Genomic DNA, 25,865 nt, shown 5'->3' with positions numbered 1-25,865 from the left:
TGTAGATATGAAACAACTATTTGACCCCTTCCGCTCAACAGTATCTGATACAAGTGGCTTTTTTTATTTATTTTTACTTACATTGTTTTTAAGTTAAGATTTAACCTTTAGTAACATTGCCTTAAAACTGACTATTTTGTCTTAATCATAAGTTAGAGTTTATAGCCGTATCATGACTAACTTAAGCTAATTTGGCTAGCTTGGCGTTGTAACACTTCTTGTAAGTAGTACAGTCAGAGTACTTACAAAAAATGTTAATTCCAACTAATGCAGACTATTTGGTTTGCTTTAATTTGACATTTATGATGTCCAAATGTTGGTCATTTGGCGCATCACACACTGTAGGGTGAACTAATAGGTTCTTGTGTTGTTTGCTATTGTTGCAGACTGAAAAGCCAGAGCGACGTCATACCTTTGCATCCCTAGCCTTACGTAAGCGCTACAGCTATCTGGCCGAGCCTGCACTGAGTGAGTTTTGACATTTTCACTAACAAAATTGATGAATATAATATTGCCAGTTTCCGTGGTTAAGTTAGTTTATTAACCTTTTTTTTTAATTAACCTGTAAAATGCGTGATCGATATGTAGATAGATGTCTTACTTAATGTAATAAATGCATATTTCTCATCCTACATAACATGCACTGTCCACATGCTTGTTTACAACATGGTACATATTTTTGCATGGTGTCAATGAGTGGTTGTTGTGCGGTGCTTGCCCTTGTTGTGAGTTGTACTTCTTCTGGGTTTGTTTGATTGATTTGCTTTGACTTACCAACACAATGTTATCGGCATTTGGGAGGGAGGTCAAAGTAAAACTGTATGTTTTTTTTTCATTTGTCCCCTCTGAGTTTATAGCACTTTTTGGCTTTGTGATGATGGAGCAGCTTTTGTGGGACAAAAATGCATGTTCGGAGGTCTTGAGTTTGGCTTTCTTTCAGGTGTTTTCGTTTTCAATTTTTTCCACCAGTTCATATTGATCTTGCATGGCAAAATGGGCCAAGTCTCGGAAAAACACATTTTGTCATATTTTGCTTTTATACAATGAAAGGAAAATGGGAACATCTGCAGCCGTTCGTAGTGTTTAAATTGTCTTTGGAGAATCGGTCATGAAGTAATTTTTTGGACCAAACAGATAAAAGGCACTTTAAAAAAAAAAGCGGATTGAAATTAGAGCCAGAATCCATACATGAGAACATCTGAAGTCCAAAGAGAAAAGTTGTTTTTGTGTTGATCCTGGTGCATTTGTCCTACCATTTTTCTGTTGTCAATTGTTAGTCTACGCCATCGTCTTTTGATTTATACCCTGCTGCTGTATGTGCTTTGTTCAGTTTATTCATTATGTTGTTGTTGCCGTTTGAGTCATGTCCCGATCCTGAATCATACATGACCACAACCGTTTCGTTTCATAACTCCATCTTCAATCAATACTCGTAAATCATCACTTCATAAAACTGCTATTTTTCCTCCCTTGATATACCAGGACTGCGTCACTGACAATCTCTTCCCCCTCTGATCTCTTCCCCTTTCTCTCACATTTTGGATTCCTTTTCCTTCCCCAACATAATTTCTTCTTTTTTTTATCTTTATCTTTACTATTCCACACTCTCTTTTTTATTCTTTTATCCCCCCCCCCCTCGTCACCTCATCCTTTTGTCATTACTTTTACAATTTCATCTTGAAGAAACAGCAGTTGAGCGAAGCACAACAGCAAGAACACTGCCTGCTGGTTACCCTCACAAACCTGTCTTTCCAACCCGACCTTACCCACCATGGACGGCTGCTCCTATTACCGTCCCTGGTCAAACAAGGCACGTCGGAGTGGGGGGTTTCCTCGCCTCTACCGATTCACCGGCAGGCTCACCAGCTGCTTCTCCACTGAAAACGTCCTGGCCCCTCTCCTCCCCATCACCCGCATGCGCCGCAACAATCAAAGCCTCCTTGGAGTCTTCCCCAGTTAAATCAGTTAGCGACTTGATGTCTTCATCCCCGATCAGGTCTTACAGGACTATGCCTTCACCCATTAAGACTGTTGTCCAGCTGGGTCAGTACCCTGTCCAGGGGTCTGCCAGCCTCGTGTCCCCTGGAAGCCCATACAAACCCGCCACAGATCCAGCGTCCATCAAAAACCTTGCTTCAGCGTACACAACAAGGACTTCCCCACATCACTCGATACCCAATGGTTCTCTACAAGACAGGCCATCCGTCTCCATTACTGCTCCGGCATCGCCAAAGGGTTTTTATAAAACGGCCCTTGGTGCCACAATTGCGACAGATGCAGGCGGACCTAACCTTTCTCCTGTGAAAAGCATCTCCAACCTGTCCTCTTTGAAAACCTCTGCGGATTCGACGCTCTCGTCCAGAGGAGGGAGGTCGCCCCTCTCGTCGCTCTCCTCGACGGGGCAGACGACCATCGCTTCCTCCGAATTGTCCATGATGAACGGCTCAGTCTCTCCCGTGAAATATCCATCCTCCTCCACGCCATCCTCCCCTTCTTCTCGCCATCTCTCAGAGAGAAGCAGCAGCCTTCAGGAGAGGATCCAGGCCACCACCGAGGCGGCGACCACCGGCGTCAGCGCGGCCATAAATGAAGCTATAGACTCATATTCGGTGTCGGGCTACGGCACGCTTAGATCACTGTCCTCCACGCGAAGGTCCGCGGCAGCAAGCTCTGCTTACGGGTCTCTGAGATCTGTCGCCGCCTCCTCCAGCTCGGCGGTTCCTTCTAACACGGTGACTGTCCCCGTGTTTTCGTTAATCAACGTCATTCCAGAGACCCCGGCCAAACCCGGGCCTGGGTCTCTCAAAATGGCACTGCCCGGTTCTTCTCGTGCCTCATCCTCGTCTTCTTCATCTTTGTCTTCCTGTGTTACCTCATCGAAAATCAACTCCCAACTGAAATCCCCTCCGTTCATCACACCGCCCATCATCCACCCAACCGGAACGACCAACCAGGAGATACTAAAAGATGTAGCAGACATGAAAGAGGACCTGATCAGAATGACAGCGATCCTGCAGATAGACACTCAGACAGCAGCTAAAACTGTTCAGACGACATGCACTGGCACTCCTAAAGACGCCAAGTTAGAGGACGAGGAACCTTATAGTCTAGTGGAGAAGGTGAAGGAAGATTTAGTGAAAGTCAGTGAGATATTAAAGAGAGAGGGTAAGGCTATTGCAGGTAAGGAGAGAGCCTCAGAGGATGAATGGGAGGAATTTTCCAAAGACGAGATTGAGGAAGCAGAAAGAGGTTCCCTCGCAGACTATTACCAACCTTTTGATGAAAACACACTCCTGCTTAGGCAGCAGTCCATGTCAAGCAAAGACTTAGAGTTGGCTAAAGTAGTAGACTTTTTAACAAACGACATTGGCGCAAGCTCTCTCTCCAGGATGGCCGAGTTGAAATGTAGGTACGAGGAGGAGACAAAAAGAGAAGGGGAGGAGAAACAGAAACGTGTTCTCAAACCATCGATGTCGATACAAGAGCACAAACTCAAAATGCCTCCACCGGCGTCGGGCATGCTCAGGTCTCCGTCGGAGAAGGACCTGAGCAAATTCACTGAATCGTATCAGGGGACGGACACTATTTTGGAGTCGCCCGAGGACTTGTCCCACGAGCAGGACAAGAGTCCACTGTCAGACAGTGGGTTTGAGACCAGGAGTGAAAAGACGCCCTCTGCTCCCCAGAGTGCAGAGAGTACAGGACCAAAGCCTTTATTCACCGATTCCCCCATACCTCCCTGCGTAAGCGAGACCAGGACTGAAGTGGTCCACATTAGCTATGAGCATCCTGATGATCTTTGTGAGCCCGTGTTCATGGAGGAGGCTGCGTCTGCTCTTCCTTCTCTAGAGCCAGATGCAGCGTCTGCGAGCTCCATGAAAGCCTTGCAGGTGAAAATGCCAGACGAGGACTCCATGATGAACACAAGTGTGTGTCTCAAAGAGGAAACTCATATTACCACCACAACTAGAATGGTTTATCACAAGCCCCAACTGACCGATGGCGCGGAGATGATAGAGGAAGGTATGTCAGTTAGAGATCTCATGAAAGCTTTCCAGGCAGGTAGGGATCCATCCAGTGAACTGGCGGGTCTTTTCGAACACAAGGCTTGCCAGGATTCTGTAAAAGGTGACGAGCTGACTCCTAGATTTCTCGACAGAGACACTAAATCCAAGCCCAAAGTCGAAAGGATAATCGAGGTTCATATAGAAAAGGGCCACGGTGTAGCGGAGCCGACCGAGGTTATTTTCAGGGAGGCCAAGAAACATCCTGAGCTTTATGTGTACAAGGGGGACCATGGGATTAAGGAATTTACTGATTACGATGAGGCCCAACAGGAAGAAGAGGAATTTAATGCAGAAGAATCTCTGCCCACTTTCCTAGAAACATCTCGCGTTAACACCCCTGTTTCACAGGAGGAGGACAGTCGCCCAAATTCTGCCCAGCTGATAGCAGATGATTCGTATAAAGCCCTGAAACTATTGAGCCAGCACTCCATAGAATATTGTGACGACGAGCTGTCGGAAATCAGAGGTGAGTCATATAGGTTTGCTGAGAAAATGCTTCTCTCGGAGAAGCTTGACGCGTCGCCGCTGTCTCACTCTGACACAGAGGATTCGGCAATGGCGACCGACAAAAAAACCCACCCAGTTTCCGACGAGAGTGGTAGCCGTAGCGCTGAGAGTCAGCCGCATGGGAGCCCCAAAAGAGAGTTTGCTTCTCGGTCGTCAAAAGATGGTTCCCCTATGTCTGGTAAATTTGTGCACAGAGACGAACCATCTCAGTTTGATAAGGTGACAGTGCTTCATTACTCCACAGAGCAGGGCAGCCCAAAGCATGCCGTTTGGATGCGATTTACAGAGGACAAGCATGACAGAAGCAGGGATAAGCTCCTGTATGAGGATAGGGTGGATCAAACCGTAAAGGAAGCTGAAGAAAAACTCAGTGAGGTATCGCAGTTCTTCCGTGACAAAACAGAAAAGCTCAACGACGAGCTGCAGTCCCCTGAGAAAAAGCCCGCGAGGCGAGAGCCAAAGGCGCCGAGGTCCTGGCCGAACTCAGCCTGCGGTACTCCTGAGAAAACGCAGCAGAAACCAAAAGCAGAAGAGGGCTTCAGTAAAAGCAAAATCAGGGAACCTTCCGTTGGTAAAATGTTTGGCAGCACCACTACAACTGAAAAGACAAGTTCCAGCTTACCGAGCAGTCCCCAGAAAAGCATGCGCCCTCATATCAGTGAGGATAAAATTAAACAACAAACTAAAACCAGTGAGTCTGAACCCTCTTCTCCCGTTCATGTAAAATCAACATCTAAAGTCAGTGCTGTGAGGATGAAATTTGAATCTGAGGCTCAAAAACAAAGCCAGTCCAGTCCAACTAAAATTCCTCCTCCAGTACAGCCAAAACCTTCAATAAAGAAATTACAGGAGAGCAAACTCCCTGTTTATCAGTTTGCAGGAGGAAAAACTTCAAAGGTATCTGAAACAACAGAAAAAGTGACTCCAAAAAAGGATGTAGAGAAGGACACATGTCCTGCCACAGACAGCAGTAAACCTGATTTGATATTATCGACATCTAAAGCTGCAAAACACACAGGAGACAAGTCGCCAAACAAAAACATCCCACAGCCTTTGTTGCAAAAACAAATAAGCGAAACCGACACTCAAAAATCAATTACTAAACAGAAAGATATTCCTTCGACTGTTACTCAGGAAATTAAAGACAGCAATAAAGGTCAGAAGGTCCAGGCACCTGTTGTTCAGGATACCGCTAGAATACTAGTGAAAGATAGTGATGCTAAAAAGAGCCAACATCTCACAAAAAGTGAGTCTGCTTTCAAAGAAGTAATTGCTGAGATGTCGAGAAAAGACACAGAAGAACACCTAAACAAAAACCTGAGGAAAAAGACAGAATCCAGAATTCCTGTAATATCATCTTCCACTTTAGACAATGAACTCACTAAGAAGCAGACAATAACCAAACCTTCACAGATACCTACGTTATCTAAGAGCAAAATACAGGCTGGTCTTGAGATCGCCCTGGCCAAAACAGACACAAATCTGACCTTTGAATATCTAGATAATGCACTCAAAGACTCCAACTCCAACAACCTTACCAGCCCCGGAGACAAACTGGAGAAGGTCTTAACCCCTCCGGCCGCGACAACAACCAAAGAGAACTTCAAGGGCATTAAAACATTACCCGTTTATACCAGTGTCCAGGTGGGAAGGCAGGGAGAGAGGGAAGCCAAAGGTACTCTATACACAGTCAAACAAAAGTCAAACTCAGCACTCAGCCCCATCAGCCCAGAAGATGACACGCTAGAACAGGTCTCTTTCATAGATAGCTCAGGGAAAAGCCCCATTACACCAGATACCCCCAGCTCTGAGGAGGTCAGCTACGACCTCACGGCCAGGACCCCCGACGGCTTCATGGGGTTCGTGCCAGAGAAACCCAGTCCAATCATGGAGTTATCTGAAGAATCAGAGGAAGAGGACCAAAGCAAAGTTGTTTCCCCTTTTAAAGAGGTCCTGCCGGAAAGTAAAACTACCGTTGACACCACGCAAGCGGACATTGCAAATGCTAATGAACAAGAAACAAAAAAGAACGATGAACAGCAGGAGTTAACTCATAATGTCAACGGGAAGGAAACGGCAACCAATGGCAGGCATGACGAAATGACCGAGCTGGAGCAAAAAGAGGTCTCAAAAGACAAAGGTGTCGCGTACATCGAGTTCCCTCCCCCTCCTCCTCTGGACTCGACTTCAGAAGTGTCCGACCCAGAAAGGAAAAGTTCCTGTGCCTCTTCAGAGGCCGAGACAGAAATGATGGAGGTGAACTTACAGGAAGAACATGACAAGTACCTGCTGACCGAGCCGATCATACGTATCCAACCGCCGACCCCGGTGTCCCCGGGAGATGATGACAGTGAGTCAAATGATGACGACGATGCAAGGGCAGAAGAGGATAAGTCGATGTTTCAGCCCATTCCTTGTCGGAAACTCGCTTCCAAAGTTCCCGAGGAGGATGAGAAGAGGAAGGAGAAGGAAAAGACATCTAAATCCAAAAAACATGACAAAAATGGAAACGGAAAAGATCCTAATGGCACGACCAACGGCACCAATGGCTCCAATGGTTCCAATGGATCCAATGGTACTAAAGGTTCTAATGGGAAAGGAGAGGACTACGAATACGAACAAAATGGAAACGATCAGTCAATTACGGACTGTTCAATAGCCACAACGGCTGAATTTTCTCATGACACAGATGCGACAGAAATCGACTCCCTCGATGGATATGAACTCCAGGATGAGGACGATGGCCTGTGCGAGCAGGCCGATTTGCGCCTGTATGGTCTTCCAGACAGCCGGAGAGACGTCTGGGCAACGGACACATACAGATCCACTGACCGCTCTTTTCCTCCGACTAAACTGGAGGTAATCGAAGAGGAGAAAACCCCGGAGGAATGTCAAAGGGACACTCTCAAAAAAGAAGCCACTTCAAATGGTGGAATACCCGACGGTGTTGGTAATGACGGGGTTAAAATTCAGGATCAAAACAAGGCAGATAAAGAGGGATTTTCAGACACTTACTTTAGTTATAAGTTAGAAGAGGAGTTTAATTCTACTTTTAAGACTGTTGCCACTAAGGGGCTGGACTTTGACCCCTGGCCCAGTAAAGGTGGAGAAGAGGAAATCGTTGACATGGGAGGGACAAGGGGAAGCAATGGTGAGCCTAAGCCTTTTGGACTGGCGGTGGACGACCAGTCTCAGGCCACGACACCAGACACGACCCCGGCCCGAACGCCAACGGACGATAGCACGCCGACGAGCGAGCCGAACCCATTCCCCTTCCATGAAGGGAAGATGTTTGAGATGACGCGCAGTGGTGCGATTGACATGAGCAAGAGGGACATGGTGGAGGAGAGGCTCCAGTTTTTTCAGATTGGTGAGCATAACTACTCGGCGGGCAGGTACAGGGTCAGGGACTCGGAGGTAAATGCCTCCTCGCGGCACGGGGATCAGTTTAATTTTCAGGATCCCATAGACACCTTAACAGTCCCTCATGTCTCCATTCAGACTACCACTGTCCAGGTAGAAATATCAAATGCGACCGGCAGTTACACCACATGCAGGGGCTCGTCTTCCAACACGGAGCCTAAATTCTCCACTTTTAGAACAGGATTCAAGTCGTCTGATAAAACCTCAGACGCTTCAAATAGCAGCTCTAAATGTAGAATATCGGGCATCTTTGATCACTCCGACAAAACCTCAGGAACCGCTGTAGATAGTTCTTTTTCTGTAACCTCAGACTATACAGATTATTCTAATTTTGATACATCGGGCACGACGGATAACTATTTGAACAATAGACCGTTGCGCCTCACAGATTATTATTCAAATCACATAATTCCTTCAGGGACGTCCGGCCATTCTGATTGGACCTCTGAAAATCACAGTGACTACCAAAGCACAGATTCTTCCTCCGCACCTTCGCACCATATTTTCAATCTCCAAACGTGGAGCGGCGATGCCAGTAGCAGCATCCCCGATTCCCATTACGTACATTCAGACGTCGGCAACGTTGCGTTCAACTTGTTGCCCTTAACGGGACCCGCTCTGCAGGAGGTCAGCAGGATAGAGGCCTCCTTCAGCCAGCTGGAGGAGAAACGCAGGGAAGGCGGGGATTATACCAATGTAGCAATAACAAACACGGGCGCCAAAGAGGTCAAAGGCAAGTTATGCAAGTCCAGGTTACCAGTTAGGCCGCAGAGCCGCGCACTATGCAGTCGAAGCCAACCAATAGTGAAAGACAATGTTCATAAAGTCACAGCAAAAGCACATGCAACACTTCCGCACGACGTCAGGCAAAGATTAGACCCTTTTGAAAATGTATTTCCGAAATCTAGAATCCCAGTAATGAAAGCCATGAAACACTCCTCTTGTTCCCCGGTACAGAAGCAGGTTCCAACTAAGTCTTTGGTTATCGGTAGAAGTGTTAAAACCAGCGGGGTTGATAGACGCCCAGCTAAAGGCAGATCCGGTACCGAACGCAGGTACGGTGTAGTGAAAGACGCGCGTAGAGGTGGCGCGAGCCAGACGGGGAGAAAAAACGTAGCAGCGGGGGTCTCCAAAAACGGTAAACCGAGGTCTGCCGATAGCCAGGCGGCCGAACGTTTGGACCAAACCGTTCCCGAGGAGGCGGAAAGAAAGTTAGAGGGGAAAACACTGCCCACTGAGGACGAAGAGAGCCGCAGCCTCGACGCTTCCTTGTCAGAACCGTCTCGAGCGTCTAGAAGTTCCCGCCCTTCACGCACCTCTACCTCCGCCTCCACCAGCACCACCACATCAACACCATCTGCTAGAGATGTGAGAGCTCAGGTTGAGCAGGCCAGCAGTGAGAGGAGGATGAGGAGGAGGAAGAGTAGGCGGACACTTGGAGGGAAGGAGCAAGCACAGAAGGAGGAAGGGAGTCAGGTTGCTCAACCGATCACGGCTCCTGTCACGGAGAACCAGACTAGTTTGTAAACTCTTTCTAAACACTTGTTATCCTTTATCTTTCTCTCTGAGATGCATGTAGCTGTTGTGGGTGCCTTGTGATGTGACGTCGTGAGTGTAGGTGTCACTTCTTCTTCCCGTCATTCTTGTTATATGTCCTGTGCCGTCCTGAATTCAGACAATGAGGTAAAAAGGTCTAGGAAACTAGGAAAATCGATGACAGTGTCAGCAATATTTTAAAAAATGGCCGCTGGCTTCCTGTTTTTGTGTCTGTTTACGTCCTATGCAGCGGATTAATTACCTCTCGGCTAGTGGAAGTTGTACAGACTGTAGTTTTGTCTTCGGTGCGCTGCAACTCTAATATCAGCAGACACTGTTTTAATCATCAGTATTGGATTGCGAGTGAGCACACAGGCCTCCACACACACACACACACACACACTCTTTCACGCTCTCATTTCACACCGAGGTAGCGTCGCACCACCACCACGAGACACCAACACCGCTCACCCGCACCTCCAGACCCAAGATGTGAAAGAGGGTTTTAGTAGGAAGCGAGAGGGGAGGGGGGGATATATATCTGACCTTGTGTTTTGTTTTTTTTTTGGTCTGCTTGCCTGGTTCGTAGAAATCATTTTGGTGGTACTTTTTTCGCTCCCTGAAAACACTGCGAAAACAATTCATCGGCTGAACTTGGACAATCAGAATCAGCTGCACGAGGAGCGCGAGGGCGAGCTTCAGTCGGTGGAAAACCGGCTGCAGCGAGGAACACTTTTGATTTCAAGTTGAAGCCATGAATTGCTTTTATCAGTGGGAGGGAATGTTGCCTGATGGTAGATGTTTGTTGTTAGTGATGTGATGCAAAACTCTTTAACTCTCTGAACCTTTTACTACAAATACTAATACTGCTAGACATTTTAGTGTGAATATGTGATTTTATTTTTATTTTTTATTCTTCCTTTTCTGGCCTCACAGATCCTCATGCGTTTGAGTTTTTGTTTATCTTTAATATTGCCGTCAAAAAGTAGTTCATTCTATAATCGAATCAAAATGATATTTTGTGTTTTCTTTAATTTTAGCTAGTTGTACTTGTCAGGGAAGAGAGTGAATCTTCAATGTTAAAGTACGACTATATATAACAACTATAGCTCTATAGACCAGATATTTTCTTTTCTATAGTAGGCGAAATATGAAATATATATATATATATATATATATGTATATATATATGTATATATATATATACGTATATATATATATACGTATATATATATATATATATATATATATATATATATATATATATATATATATATATATATATACGTATATATATATATATACGTATATATATATATATATATATATATATATATATATATATATTACAAGCGATAAATGCTCAGTCTTCAATTACTGCAAAACAATCAGTTTAGCGCATATATCAGCATGTGCTATATAAAGTATATTTTTAATCGAAAAAAAACTACGCAACACTAAGGTTTCCTGCAAGAAAAGAGTCGCGCATTTCAAAGTATTTATTTTCTGCAAAGCGTTAAATCATCCAAACTGAATCACTGAGGAAAGTCTGGCCAGAAAACCTTTTTTTTTATTTTTTATTTTCCAGAGGTGAGACGTGGGACAGTGAGCTAAAGTTAGTCTTTAAGTTTGTTCAGTCGATCACATCAGAAAAGTGACCACACACAGAAAAAAGACACAAAAACTTTAAAAAAATTAGGCTTGTATTGTGTATTTAGTCTTACATGTTAAACCACATTAAACAATCTGAAACAGACAAACTTTCAGTTCACGATCCCAAACTGTTTCTTTTTATCGTGGATCTCCTCTGCGGCCATTTTTTTTTTTTATAAGGAGCCATTTTGTGCGTCTCTTACTGAGAACCCTACATTTCATTTAATCTGGGGGTCGTTGCCATTACGTCCCGTGTTAACTGTGTGTGTCCTGCTCGCTCGCCACAGGCCCCCAGAGTCCCTGTGAGAGGACAGACCTCCGCATGGCGATAGTCGCCGACCACCTCGGACTCAGCTGGACTGGTGAGTGTACACACCTTCACCTTGTCGTACTATATATATATATATATATACACAAAAAACCCTCGGAAAGAATACTGTCTGTACTGTGGTGATGTGTGCGACGGCTCAGGATACAACAAACTCATTTAGTGACTTTAATAGAATGAAAATAGCATTTTTGTGCGTCGGCCTACTTGTTATTTGACTACTTCTAAGGAAAAGACAACAGGATAATGCATAAACTAATATTAATCTGTCATTAAGTCTTGTTTTTTGTGCCACTGCTTGAGTATTTCTTTGCCAGAAACCTTTTGTGGCAACAAAAAAGGTGTGAAAATGTCATAAATTGGAAAAATACAGTAGAATTGGGCAATAGTAGTCTACCCCTCAGTACTTGCTCAGGATACAACGAACTCATTTGGTGACTTTAATAGAATGAAAATAGCATTTTTGTGCGTCGGCCTACTTGTTATTTGACTACTTCTAAGGAAAAGACAACAGGATAATGCATAAACTAATATTAATCTGTAATTAAGTCTTGTTTTTTGTGCCACTGCTTGAGTATTTTCTTTGCCAGAAACCTTGTGAAAATGTCATAAATTGGAAAAATACAGTAGAATTGGGCAATAACTGGACAAACGAGAGTCTAAACATTAGTATGGTCTTGCACCAAAGAGGATTCAGTCTGTGAATTTAACTGCACACCCACGGATGTGAATGAATGGATGAGCTGGACTGGGACCAGCTCTCAAAACCATTTCACAGCGTCGGTTGCCATCTGGTGGACATGTGGTGGACGACTGAGCCGTACTGCAGTGGCTTCCACGCCACAGGCGTCCTCATGACTGCACGTATGATGCAACACGGAAGTAGGAACATTCACAAAACTTGGATTGCATTGAAAATTTGGTCAATTTTGAGATTTCAAACACACACACACACACACCTCATAATGAGGTTAGTAGCCTGGAAATTGTTGTATTATTAATGTTTATAGCAAAAAAGCTTGCATAGCAATCTGATTACAGTCCTCCGTGTCATGCACCGTTGTGTTTAGACGTGTGCGAGGAGGTTTTTGTGTACTTATTGTGTCGGTGCTGCGATCAGGGCGGGGTCTCTGCAGTTTATTCCAAGCCTGACCACCTGCACTGCAGCACGGCCCCACGCCCGCCTGCATGTGTGTGAGCGGGGGCGTCATCCTATGTGTGTGTGTGTGTGTGTGTGTGTGTGCGTACGAGTATGACTAGTTGTGTGCCTCTCTGTCTGAGTGTGTGTGGAATTAAATCCATATTTAATGTGTGTTCCTGTTGCAGCCGCTGAACATTATGTTCTCGTGGTTTTTAAAATTTACGGCCGGTCTACGCTCCTCCGTACGAGCGGCGGTTCACCCCCCCGTGAGCTTTTTTTTTTTTTTAGGGATTTACTGTCGTTTACCAACTGAGGAATGCTGATTTCCTTTGCAGCAAACCTGAAATCAAGTGTTAAATGCATCCCTCTCCATATATCTTTTCCATATACTTACTGTATTTACATGTTTGCACCACATATGACGAGCCAGGAAGCCGCTTGTCAGTCAGAAAACTGTTTTTAAAGGTTCTGCTTTCCTGGAGGCATTTCTGTGCCCTCACTCCCTCTTTTTTAATATTCTGCTTTGTCCTGTTGAGCAACAAAATGACTGCGTCTTCATGTTGTTGTTGTTGTTTTTTGCCGTTTCAGAGCTGGCCAGGGAGCTGGATTTCTCTGTGGATGAGATCAACTTTATCAGAGTGGAGAACCCCAATTCCCTGACAGCACAGAGCTTCATGCTGCTAAAGAAATGGGTGCACAGGGACGGTAAAAACGCCACAAGTAAGCAGCGAGGGCGTGGGGTGTGTGTGCATATGTGTGTGTGTGTGTGTGTGTGTGACAGAGATAAATGGATCTGGTTGTGTGTCATACTCCAGGTTTTCTTCTCCCCGGCTGACATTAACGTCCAAGAGAAAACACATTTCAGCTGCTAGCTTATGAAAACGATGAATCAATGGAAGTGTCGAGGTTGTGTGGCGGTTAAGACGCGACTGTAAATGCAATTTGTGTGTCTCTCTCTCTCTCTTTTCCCTCCAGCGGATGCTTTAACTGCGGTGCTGACTAAGATCAATCGGTTGGATATTGTGACTTTGCTGGAAGGGCCCATATTTGACTACGGTAACATTTCAGGCACACGCTGCTTTGCCGATGATAACGCAGTATTCCCGGATCAGTCCGATGGTAAAGTGTAGCCCACCCTAGCTAAACTAAGTCTATCTCTCCAGTCTATCCCTTCACCCCTCTTCACCTCCTTCTCTCAGCAGCCAGATAGTCAGACCAAAAAAAAACAAAACAACAACAACCAGAACCAATCAGGCTTGACCAAAACGATGGAAGCTCATTAGAGTTCAACCAAAATGAATTACTGGGTTGATTGAGCTTAATGGACCTTCAGGTAGTAACAGCATTACAGTCCGCCTCTAGGAGCAGTCACCCGAGTCGGCTTGTTAGTTTTCCAACACTGGGCTGTGCACTTAATTTGCAGCACTCAGTCATTGGAACGTTAATGGCAAGTGATAGATTTATGGGTGATTATTAACGTAGTTTTCTATTAAATCTGTACCATTTTGGGTGCATGAGACTTTTAGTATGTTTGTCTGTTTGCTTTTTTTTCTCGTAAGCTTTTCGTAAAAGCATGAAGCAAATGCGAGCCGCTAAGGACCCGGTCGGCGTCTCTGACCCGTCTGATGAATGTGTTGATAATCCTGGAGGATGAGATTATTAACGGAGCACATTTTCCTCAGATGGGTCAAGGCAGAAGGGTCACGATTTGGTTTTAACAATAGTTATGTTTATGTGTATGCTATAAGGATTTTTTTATCTGATAACCCAATCAAAATCTTCTTTTTGTCAAATTCTGTCGTATGCTTTTTATGACATAATGCAGAGAAACATAATTATAACAACCAAGTTACACTAACGGCATGCTTGCTTTAAGCAGCATGGCAAGTCTTTCTCTCTTTCTAACTTTCTCTCTCTCCTCTTAAATGAAAAATGACAATTAAATGTGGCAGCTGCCAGTTTTCTCTGACTCAAAGGACCCAATGAGCTTCATTTCAGAACTTGGATTTGCCTTTTCGTTACAGATAGTTGATAGATACGGCAATTTGACTTCTATCTCTCTGGAACTTCGATTAAAACAAACTAAGATGGCAGGAAGGCCGGGCTGTAACTGTTTATTATCACTGCTTAAAGGAGCTCGACCGATAAAGAGTTTCACTCAAAACAACGTCCACAAACTCATGATAGTTTTCTTTGATGCAACAACCTTTTTTTTTTTCTTGCATCCACTTTCTTGCCAAAACATTGCGCCTACATTACCCACAATGCATCATGATCATCGACAGCTCTCTCTTCAGCTTTAATTGGGACCAGCATTGCACAGAAATCACATCCACTCACTGAGTAAATTACTGCACTATGGCACAATTTTGAGGTACTTTACTTGAGTATATTCACTTTACACTCCTGTACTTTTTACCTACAGTACATTTATTCACAGCTATAGCTACTAGTCATTTTACTATATGATATTTAACTTGAAAACAACTGCATATAACATAGTTAAAATGATCTTTTCACATGTAAATGCATCACTAATAATGATATAATAGACGGGGTCCAGACTGCTGCGTAATGAGAACTAGCTAACTTCCCCTGCTGGCATTATTTCTCTATTACAACGCAGGACTTAAACTTGTAATGGACTTTTTTTCTGATATTGTTTTGCTACTTTTACTCAATTAAATCCCTGCATCAACTCTAAGCTTTCTTTTGCCACCGTCATTAGGCCTGTATATGGTCCCATCATCAGCGTAGAACCGCACATTTTTCCACAGTTTGTTGACTCAAGAGCCTGTTTCAAACCACAGGAGCTCTCTTGAGCGACGGTGACCACCCGGCACACTTCTAGACAAACTTCTGAAATGCAGCTCATTGCCGACCTCTCTGATTTTAGGTTTCTGGAAGTCATCTGAACACAATGATCCGAGCTGCGTTTGCTTTCAAAGCGCCGGATCTTCCTGCAAAGATGATTTCACACGAAACCAACAATTAACAGATTGTTAAAAAAAAAACTAAAGAAATCAACAAAATGCATGGCTACCTATGGCTTTGTGTGAGAGGCTGCCTGCTGCCCGATGTTGTTGGCTTACAACAATACACAACAATACACTCTTCAAAAGGGTGAAAGCCTTTTCAACACGCGCTGCGAGAGCGTTCTGGCCGACAGACGGACGGACGCGCTCCGCCCCCCACGAGACGCTCCGCAGACGGGTTGAAAATGAAACACCTTTTTTCAAAGTGTGCCGTGTATATAACTCTGCTTCTGTGTCACTGCTGTTAGCCGTTAGCTGTACCTGTCATCTCCTGGGGCCACGCCCTTCCCCTCCCCCGAGCCTCCCAGCTTCTACGCTCCACTGTAGCTGCTCCTGCCAGCCGACTGCCTCCCGCCTCCTCTCTCCTCTTCTTCTGCTTCCCGGCGACTAACTCCTTCAGGGCAGATTCCCCTCTTTTGTCCGAGCTAACCGCCACTAACCGGCTAATTTCCACCAGTGACTTCCCGTCAGCAGCTTCTGGATCCCCATCGTAGCTTCATGCTTTTGCTCAGGCTCACTAACGTACGGCTGGAAGTACAACAGAGCCTCCTGTCCACAAGTCATGTAGCGACCTAGCCTCTTAGCAGCCTCTAACGCGCTTTAGCATTAGCATTAGCATTAGCATTAGCGTACCCCCGACCTTAATGCACTTTATTTGGGGGTTTTAATTGCTGGAGAAGACGTTTACGCTCTACAATCACACAAATATTATACATAATTGTATAGACTCACTTGATTTCTGAATGTATATATGTATATTATCTCCTTAAAGCCGGAAAAAACATGTTTTTAAATGACACAACAACAAAATAATCTTGGAAAACTTCAAAACCATTATTTTAAAAAATCATCAGGTAGACTTTATAGTTTATTTTTGTGAAGTTTAATTGATAAAGGCATTGGAAATGCATTACTTCCTGTTCGTACAAAATGTATAATTATATATATATATATATATATATATATATATACATATATATATATATATATATATATATATATATATATATATATATATATATATACACACAATTGTTAAGAGACTCATTCCCAGTTCCCATACGCTTCTTCTTACTTCTACAACTCCAAAAACTTTAGATCTCCTAGATCCCACAACCTGTTCTCATGCAAGACCGAGCCAGAATACGATTTATCTATTTATATATTTTGGACTCCACTGTTGGAAAAGATGCTTCTGCTGTTCACTATTCTTGCCTCTTCTTGCTTATCGACCCAGCGAGATAAGCGATCCCACGAGTCCGCCGTGCGGCGTCTTTGCTTCTGCGGCTTCTAGAACATTCAGTCGTCATCGATCACAAGTTCTCTCTGTTCCATCTGCTGTTCGTCTTCTCATCCGAGTGATGTTTCTGTCTCTTTTGTCTCGTGTGAACTGTGACAGTCGGAGCAGCTCCGAAGCTTCTTAATTGTCCTACGTTATCCCCGTGTCCTCAAACGCCCCATCCTGTCGCTCCTCTCGATACTCCTCCTCCTTCAGCTACCTTCACCTCCTCTTCGTCTCCTCCTTCAGCTACCTTTACCTCCTCTTTGTCTCCTCCTCCTTCATCTACCTGTGTCTCCTCTCCGTTTCCTCCTTCAGCTACCTTCACCTCCTCCTCGTCTCCTACTCCATCTCCCTGTGTCTCCTCCTTTTCTCCTCCTCCCTCATCTACCTTTGCCTCCTCCTCGCTTCCTCCCTTTCCTCCTAGCCACGTCACCTCCTCCTTCCCCTCCCCTCCTGCTATTCCTTCTTCCTCATCTATCTACGCCTCCTCTTCATCTCCTCCTCCCTCATCTACCTTCGCCTCCTCCTCCCTTCCTCCCTTTCCTCCTAGCCACGTCACCTCCTCCTTCCCCTCCCCTCCTGCTGTTCCTTCTTCCTCATTTACCTTCGCCTCCTCTTCATCTCCTCCTCCCTCATCTACCTTCGCCTCCTCTTTGCCGCCTCCCTTTCATCCAAGCCATGTCACCTCCTTCTTCTTCCCCTCCCCTCCCACTGTCCCTCCTTTCTCCTCTGTCTTTCACTTCCCGTCTCCTCCTCCCTCGCCTCCCGTTTACGTCCTGCCTGTCGCTCCCGTTCTCCCTCACTCCTTCACTCTGCCACGCCCTCCTCGTTACTCCTCATTCTTCTCTCCTCCTCCCTTCATCCCTCATTACTTTCCTCCCTCTGCCCTCCGTCTGCCCTCGTCTCCTCCAGCTCCCTCCTTTTCTCCACCCGCTCCTCACCCTTCTCCGCCTGTCGTATCGTCATCCCCTCTTCCCTCTCCCCCACCTCATCTCACCTCCCTCTCCACCTTAGCTCCTTCTTCTCCCACCTTCCCATCTCCTCTTCCCTTGCCACCTTCTCCACTTTACAGCCCCTTCTCTCCTCCTTTTCCCTCTCCTCCTGCCTCTCTCTTTTTAACATGTGCATCCTCTCCACTTCCTCCCTCACCTCATTCTTCTTCTTTCTCTCCTCCTCCCCCTTTACCTCCCATCTCCCCTCCTCCCTCTCCCTTTCTAACATGTGCATCCTCTCCTCCACATCTCCCCCTTTCTTCACCCTCTCCCTTTCCTTCTCCCCCACCTCAATCTTCCGCTTCTCCTCCTCTAAAACCTTCCTCTCCTCCCCCTTTACTTCCCATCTCCCCTCCTCCCTCTCCAATTCTAACATGTGCATCCTCTCCACTTTCTCCTCCACATCTTTCCTCCCCTTCACCCTCTCCCCTTCCTTCTCCTCCACCTCATTCTTCCTCTTCTCCTCCTCTAAAACCTTCCTCTCCTCCTCCCCCTTTACTTCCCGTCTCCCACCTTCTCTCCCCCCTCCCTCCCGGTGTCCCTCCTCACTTCAGGCGGGATCCTTCTGTTCCTGACGTCTACATTTAGACGCCAGCTCGTTGCTTCTCTTCTTTACTTTTTTTTTTTTTGGTTGAAATCATCTCACCTGAATCCTCCAACATTGAGCTCTTACGTCACTATAGAGAAGTCAGGTGTGTTTTTAAAGCGCTGTAATGAAGACCGGCCTCACTCGTTTTACTCCTCTCCATCGTCTGAGGCGGCGTCTGAAGCGCTTTGACAAAAACTTAAATCCCCCCGAGGAGCTTTGTGACATCAGTGTGACTGAATGTTCATGTGACATTTATACAAATACAAGTACATGTGACCGTTTTCTATCCTTTTTATATGCCGTCTTTTGGTTTCTCTGTTTCCATCCTGTGACGTGGTCATGTGTCTCCTTCTGTGTCGCCGGTCCAGCAGTCACACAGGAGGATCCCCGAAGCGGCATTCGCTCTTTACTGTGGGACGCTTTGGGGCAGCACAACAGAACAACAACAACAACAAAGCCGACACGGCAAACGTTGTTGTCAAGACGTTGCTTATTCGCATGTGCGGCAAATGAGAACATTGAAATTCTTCTGGAGTCGTGTTTCGGGGTCACTTTGCCGACATTCACTGTCTTGCTGCTGCGTGTTTGGTCTCCACCAACTTATGAGGAAGATATTTGTCTTTTTTGAGCTGCTAAACGCTCCACTTTGGTGACCAGGTGGCTGCAGACTGTCCACAGAGAGGAATCCCTCCTCACTACAGTTCCACTTTAGTGCTTGTTAGCCGCTTGTTAGCGCTTTGTTTTAGTTTTTTGGCCCGCTGACTTAACTCTTCACCTCGCTGCCCAACGCCTGCAGACAGATAAAGTTCATAACTAGCAGGTGAAAAGTTAAACATCATGGGAAAAGTACCGCACATCTTCTCAGGAGTTGGTGGAGACCAAGACACAGCTAACACAGCTAATTACCAAGACTAAGCTAGTAGCTAGCCGATATGTCAAGTTGTTGCACACCAAACACACTGAAGACGAGTGAATATTGGACTTCCCTTCATCTGTTGGGCACGAACACGACTGCAAGCGAATGATAACGTTTCTCTGTCTGCTTGATGAGTGATGTCACACCACATCAGCTCATCGGGTGCTAATATGTCGGCGTTAGCTTGTTCTGCTGCCCCAAAAAAAACAAAACCGCAGCTTTAAAGTGTGTTGGGGTTTCCACCTGTCTGACTTTTGAACAAAAGCTAGATGTTACAAGTGTCTCTCATTTCATCACCTCCACCACTCAACCCGCCCTCCCTCCCTCCTTTTCTCCCCTGTTTTTGTCTCCCCTCTCCTCCCCCCTCCCCTTTCAATTCCTCTCGCCCTCTAATCCTCTACTCCTGCCATCCATCCCAGGATACGACAATATAGATCTGGAGCTGCGAACCCCCACAGAGCTGAGCTACCAGCCCCCCACCCCGCTTCGCTCGGACGACTTCTTTAGCGAGGCCGACGCTAGCGCAGACCCCCCTAGCAAGATCGCGCTCACTAGACCTAGCGACCTCTCCCTCACGCAGACCACCAGCACCTCCAGCAGCGACCCGCCCACGGTGGCGGCCGGCCCCGCCGCCGCCGCCGCCCCGCAGCCGCCCATCGTCGGGGCCGAGGACACGACGCTGCCCGCCGGAGAGAGAGAGCCGGTTTATCACGAGAGGCCGGGTAATGACAGACGGGCGGTAGAGCAGCTAGGAAAGGGAACGGACGGGCGTGCCGAGGGCTTAGGGAAGGAACCGAAGGCGGGGCGAGGCGTGGCGTCGGAGCGTCGGGGGGACGACGACGCCGCCCCCGCCTCGGACGCCGTGCGTGGAAATGGAAGACGGCGAGAAGAAGAAGAGGAGGAGGAGGACGAGATGACGCCGGAGAGGCTGCAGAGGCTGCTGGATGATATAAAGCGGGAGGAGGGAGGCTTGGAGGACGAGGAGATGACAGAGGAGAGGATGAACGCCATCCTCCAACAACTGCATCAAGCAGAAAAAGACGTGTGTTCAGTTCCAGGCTGGAGATGCGAGACGTCCGGCGCCGCCGTCGAGTCCGCCGCCAGCCACGGCGAGGAGGGCAGGTAGGATACAGAAGTTTCCCTCTTGTTTCTGTACATGTACACACTCTCGAGGCGGTCGTTTTCATGCGCTTCACACTCGCCTCGCAGCCCCGACAGTCTGGCTGACTCGCTGGAGCAGCCCGACCCGCCGCCTCAGACCGACAGGCACAACGGAGGTCACGCCCACGCCGCGACCGGGGAAAAGGAAAAGGACGCCAAGAGGACGGCGTCCCTGGAGGACGGCAGCACAGCGGGACCAAGCCGAGGCCGCCAGGAGGCCGGAGAGCGGCCGCAGCACAAAGTCCAGGTGAGAGGCGCTCGTCAACACATTGTCACGTCTGTGGCACACACACACACACACACACACACACACACATGTGTTCATTCATGTAACAACGCTGCCGCCAGCAGAGCGTTAGAGCCGACGAGTCCGACTCCGACGAGGAGACCACGGTCACCACCAGAGTGTACCGCAGACGCGTCATTCTCAAGGTGTGTACGGCTGCGTGGCCCAAAGCAACGCTTCAGCCTCTGTGCCGGTGTGTGCAGAAGACACAGATTTATAGACAAAAAAAAGGTTGTAACGTTAAGCTGCGCTGGTGTGCGTTTGTCAGCCTTTTGTGTGTTTTTTTTTAGAAGTGTTTTGTGTTTGTGTGCAGCTGTAATGTTTCTCGGAGAGATGGCGTGTCATCGACAGGTTTCCATCCAAATGTTTATTTTCAGTTTGCACAAAAAAAATCGACGAAGTAAAGAAACGTCACAGTGAAAAGCGTTTAGTTTTGAGTTTCTGTGGGGATAAAAAATAAGAAAAGTGCAAATGAACCAGACTATTCAGACCTGAATCTGTTTCACTGGAGAAGGAAACTAGAAACAGGCGAGAGACTGTAACGTATTAGTGAAATAAAAAGCTAGAAAATATTAGTTGGAAAAATTTAACCAAAATTAAAAATTATTATTATTATAACATTATTACAAAAATAATTTTACAAAAAACATATCCCCCAAATATTTTGAATTTATACGTCCAAAATATTTTTCCATCACATTTAAAGAAAATATGTATTAATTATATTTGTAATTTTAATAATATTAGAAATATAAAAAAAATATAAAGAAATATTTGTAAAATGTACACACACATTTTCCATTTTTATAAAATATTCCCCTTTTTTAATATATGAAAAACACATAATTTCACATTTCCATGCAGGTATTTTAGTTGCTTCATCTTCATCACCTGATAGTCTCATAACAGAAGAGGATGGAAACACATTAACATTAAATAGTTTTCTTAAGATGGAAATTTGACTATAGCTGTGTGTGCGTGTGTGTGTGTGTGTGTGTGTGTGTGTGTGTGTGTGTGTGTGTGTGTGTAGCGCTGCTGTAGCATGAAGTGCTGCTCACTGCTCGCTGTGCTGCTTCTCGTTGCTTCTGGTTGAAGAAATGATCTTTCTGAGAATTCTTGATTCCTAATAGCAGGAAACCCATCGCTGAGGCAGACGTCTGTCCATGTTTTATTCTAAATAACCAGATGAATAACAGTCTTACAGATCCCTCCATCTCTCACTCCTCCATCTCTCACTCCTCCATCTCTCACTCGACCTTTAACCTCCGTCCCGTCGTCCCAGGGAGAGGAGGCCAAAAACATTCCTGGAGAGTCTGTGACGGAGGAGCAGTTCACAGATGAAGACGGGAATCTGGTCACCAGAAAAGTAACCATGCTCACCGTCCTCCACCATCGCATCTTTATCCTACAGCCCACACACACACACACACACATGCACACACACACGCACACACACACAAATATTCCAAATGGAAAACATAAACCTTTTATTAAATAGTTTACCAGCGTCTCTGTGACAGTCAGACGCACAGATGCATAAACACACATTTCCACACATCTCACACACCCACCACACATACACACACACACCTCCTCCTCATCATCATCCTCCTCTTCCTCCCCCCTGACATGTTCTGCCCCCCTCCAGGTGATCAGAAAGGTGGTGCGCCGTGTTTTCAACACGGAGGACAGGAGGGAAAGTGAAGGCGACATTGTTACAGAGGGAGCTGCTGCTGGTGCTGCTGGTGGAGCTACTGGTGCTGCTGGTGGAGCTACTGGTGCTGCTGGTGCTGCTGGTGGTGGTTTTGGTGGTGCTTCTTCAGCTGGCGCCACGGGGGGGAAGGGCAAGAAGAGGGGCAAGCGCTCCCGACAGGGAAACAAGGCGGAGAAGTCCGGCGAAAAAACTGAGGTTGGCGTTAAAAAAAACAAAAAAAAGCGCCAAACTCCACCTGCCGACTCACCTGCATGAAGCTGCAACTAGTAGTAGTACTAGTACTAGTATAGTAGTACTAGTGCGCTAAGAGAAAATATTGGTCGTTTATGGTCTTCTCATATTCGTCTTTTAACGGTTAAGGAATGGAAATGCACAATTCACTTGAATTTAATCTGAGCTGTGACGCTTCTGTGGGAAATAATGGATTGCAGTGAGTTGAGCCTGCACGTCTGCAGTGATTGTGTGTGTGTGTGTGTGTGTGTGTTTCCTCTGCACTGCAGTGTATCAGTAGTACTTTGTGTACTAATATCTTTCAACTAATATAAAGTAGTAACTCTAACATCTTCTCTCTCCTGCAGCATGCCACCTGTGATTTCCTCCACAGCCGCCGAGCTTCATTAACACTTTAGCGCCTTCATCCTGAGCGCGAAGCTAACGTTTAGCTTTCTCTGCTTTTGTCTTTTTCAAACCTCTCGCCGTCCTCGTGGTCTCGCTCCGTCTGCACAGCCGGGAGGCAACGGCAACAAGAAGCAAGGGAAGAAGAGTCAGTCATAACAGCGGAGCTCTCAACTCAAACCAGGTACGACGATGCCGAGTATGAAGCCGGGATTAGCTTAGCTTAGCATAAAGACTGGGAGTGGAGGGAAACTGCTAGCCTGGCTTTGTAATAAGACATCCCAACATCTCTTAAACTCACTAATATACATTTTTTATGTGTTTATTTAGTTTTGAATGAGCATAAATATTCTCTTTTTCATTATTGATCAGTTTCTTTGGTATCTTTTGAGTAGAAAATGTCAGAAAATAGTAACATTTATAAAGTTTCCAAATCGCTTATTATGCCAGCCAAAGATATTAATCTCTCTAACTCAGATCTGCAGCGTCAACCCTTCAGATTTTAATCCCAGACTATGACCTTTTGACCCCTGCAGGTCCAACTGACGTCCGCCAACACACAAACGCACCCTGAGGAGGGAAAACCACGACTGGAAGCCTTCGTCAAATCGCCCCCAAAAGCCCCCAAAAGAATCTCGTCTGAAGCTTTCACTTACAAATCGCATGGTTTTCAGCAGGACGACTTTTCTCTTGATTTCGCATGAGCATGTCACCGAAACTCACTCGGCCTGTCGGAGAGAGCGAAACCGCCGACTCGGAGGGCGCGAGGCGGACGTCGAGCCGGAGCGCTCCGATCTTCCACCGGGTTTTTAAAAACAACAAAAAGGCGACCAAAGAACGAGGAAAAACCAACGCCGACAGACGAGGAAAGACGTGCGATTCTCTTCCAGACACTCGCCTTACAAGGTCGATTCTCTTTCTTTCTTTCTCCTGGACGCAAAGTATCAGGGTGCATCATGCGGTTCTTTTATTGTTTTTTTCTCCAATGAAATATAATGTTAAATGGGTGATTTTCATTTTTTTTTTCTTTCTTTTGGTTGTATATAAATGACACTGTATAAAATCTTTAAAACGAGAAAAAAAAAAATCAGTCGCTTCACAGATTGTTTATGCACTGATTTGAGTTGAAGCTTCGCAGAGTCTTTTGTATCCGAGAGGTCGACACTGTTTGAGTCTGACACGCGCTTCCCCGACCGGTAGAAAAAAACAACAAAACAAACACAAAAAAAAAGCTGTATGCGAATGAGAAACGAATGGAAAAACACAATAATAACTGCTCGATTTTTAAACAAAGGACGTTTCTTTAAAGCCTTCAGAGAGATAATATTTTGCTGCATGTGACGTCACTTTATTTTTAACGCTTCCTCCCTTTTTTATTATATTTTTCCTCCTAATTCAAAAAGCACTGTAATACAATCACAGGAAGAGTCGGGTTACAAGCGCCCGCTACCTCCGGTTGGTGTTCCCGCTAGCTACCCGCTGTAGCCGGCTAGCAGTGCTGCTAGTTGTCAGCTAGCACTGCGCTGTAGTCAGCTAGCGCTGCAGCTAGTTGCCCACTAGCTCTCAGCTGTAGCCAGTAAGCATGGCTGCTAGTTGCCAGCTAGCGCTGCAGCTAGTTGCCAGCTAGCACTGCTGCTAGTTGCCAGCTAGCACTGCTGCTAGTTGCCAGCTAGCACTGCTGCTAGTTGCCAGCTAGCACTGCTGCTAGTTGCCAGCTAGCACTGCTGCTAGTTGCCAGCTAGCTCCCCACTACAACCCCCGGCGGTAGGAGCGGCTTGTAACCCGTCTTTCCCGGTAGAGATGGTACTCCTGTCCTCGTGAGCACTCGTCATAACTCAAACCTCTGTCATCTTTATCTGTTTTTAAGTTTATTTTTAACGGAAAAAATGAAAAACACGCGCGCTTCATTCAGGAAGTTACGGACGGTTTCCCCAGACGAGGTCAATGTGTCGTCTCCTAACTGCTAGCAGCCCCGTGTGTGTGTGTGTGTGTGTTTGTGTGTGTGTGCGTCATCAAACACAAACGTCAATCTGTCCGTCCTTAATGCAAACTAGAAGTTTAAGCTTTAAGATCTGCTGTGATTCTTAACAAAACAACAATAAGGGGACTTTTATTTTGACGGTTTGATGGCTTTTATCTTTATTAACAGGTTCTAATTACATGAGAACAGGGAATCTCTTTTTTAAGCCCCATAATCCAAATAGTGTTATTTTTAATTAACTGTTAAATCACAGTATTGAATACACATTGTTAAAAAAAAAAAAAATCTGATGATCTGTGTTTTTTTTTTCTCCCCCGTTTGTCTTTTTTCATACAAAACCGCCCCAAGCATCCATCGTTGATGAATCTGGTACCAACATGTATGACAAACCAACATAGCCTACACTGGATGATCCAAGCAATTATTTAAACAGAACAATAAACTGTGTTTAAACTGAACGTCTGTGAGTTTATGTTTCCATCCCATCATGCAAAGTGTACTTTCAGTTATTATTATGTCAAGAAAACACACAAGTAGATCCTTTACTTTGAGTAAATGTACTAATACCACACTGATGAATACTCTTTAAGTAAAAGTCACAGGATAGAAAGTCTCACTCTGCCGAAAATACTTTTCATG

General features: G+C 45.7%; 1 protein-coding gene across 5 annotated transcripts in view; it reads left to right on the top strand.

Moving 5' to 3' along the window:
- The window catches only part of LOC137789893 (ankyrin-3-like), an 85,271-nt gene extending 59,587 nt beyond the window's left edge, over positions 1–25,684 (top strand). The window contains exons 40-51 of one of the 5 annotated variants that reach the window (XM_068583752.1): positions 387–468; positions 1,684–9,516; positions 11,474–11,548; positions 13,244–13,375; positions 13,631–13,774; positions 19,889–20,591; positions 20,679–20,877; positions 20,979–21,062; positions 22,199–22,282; positions 22,565–22,825; positions 23,357–23,429; positions 23,782–25,684. In XM_068583752.1, coding sequence (XP_068439853.1) covers positions 387–468; positions 1,684–9,516; positions 11,474–11,548; positions 13,244–13,375; positions 13,631–13,774; positions 19,889–20,591; positions 20,679–20,877; positions 20,979–21,062; positions 22,199–22,282; positions 22,565–22,825; positions 23,357–23,404 — 9,645 coding nt within the window. In that variant the 3' untranslated portion in view covers positions 23,405–23,429; positions 23,782–25,684. Of the gene's footprint in view, positions 1–386; positions 469–1,683; positions 9,517–11,473; positions 11,549–13,243; positions 13,376–13,630; positions 16,659–19,888; positions 20,592–20,678; positions 20,878–20,978; positions 21,063–22,198; positions 22,283–22,564; positions 22,826–23,356; positions 23,430–23,781 lie in introns of those variants that run through there. The other 4 variants (XM_068583754.1, XM_068583755.1, XM_068583756.1 and 1 more) reach the window with 4 other exon arrangements.
- The last annotated feature ends 181 nt before the right edge of the window (positions 25,685–25,865 follow it).

This window comes from Clinocottus analis, unplaced genomic scaffold (assembly GCF_023055335.1).
Source record: "Clinocottus analis isolate CAN_PGR_092001 unplaced genomic scaffold, fCliAna1.0.p SCAF_19, whole genome shotgun sequence".
Taxonomy (NCBI): Eukaryota; Metazoa; Chordata; class Actinopteri; order Perciformes; family Cottidae; genus Clinocottus; species Clinocottus analis.
Note: the sequence above shows the minus strand (reverse complement) of the source record. Positions and strands in the feature narration are given on the sequence as shown.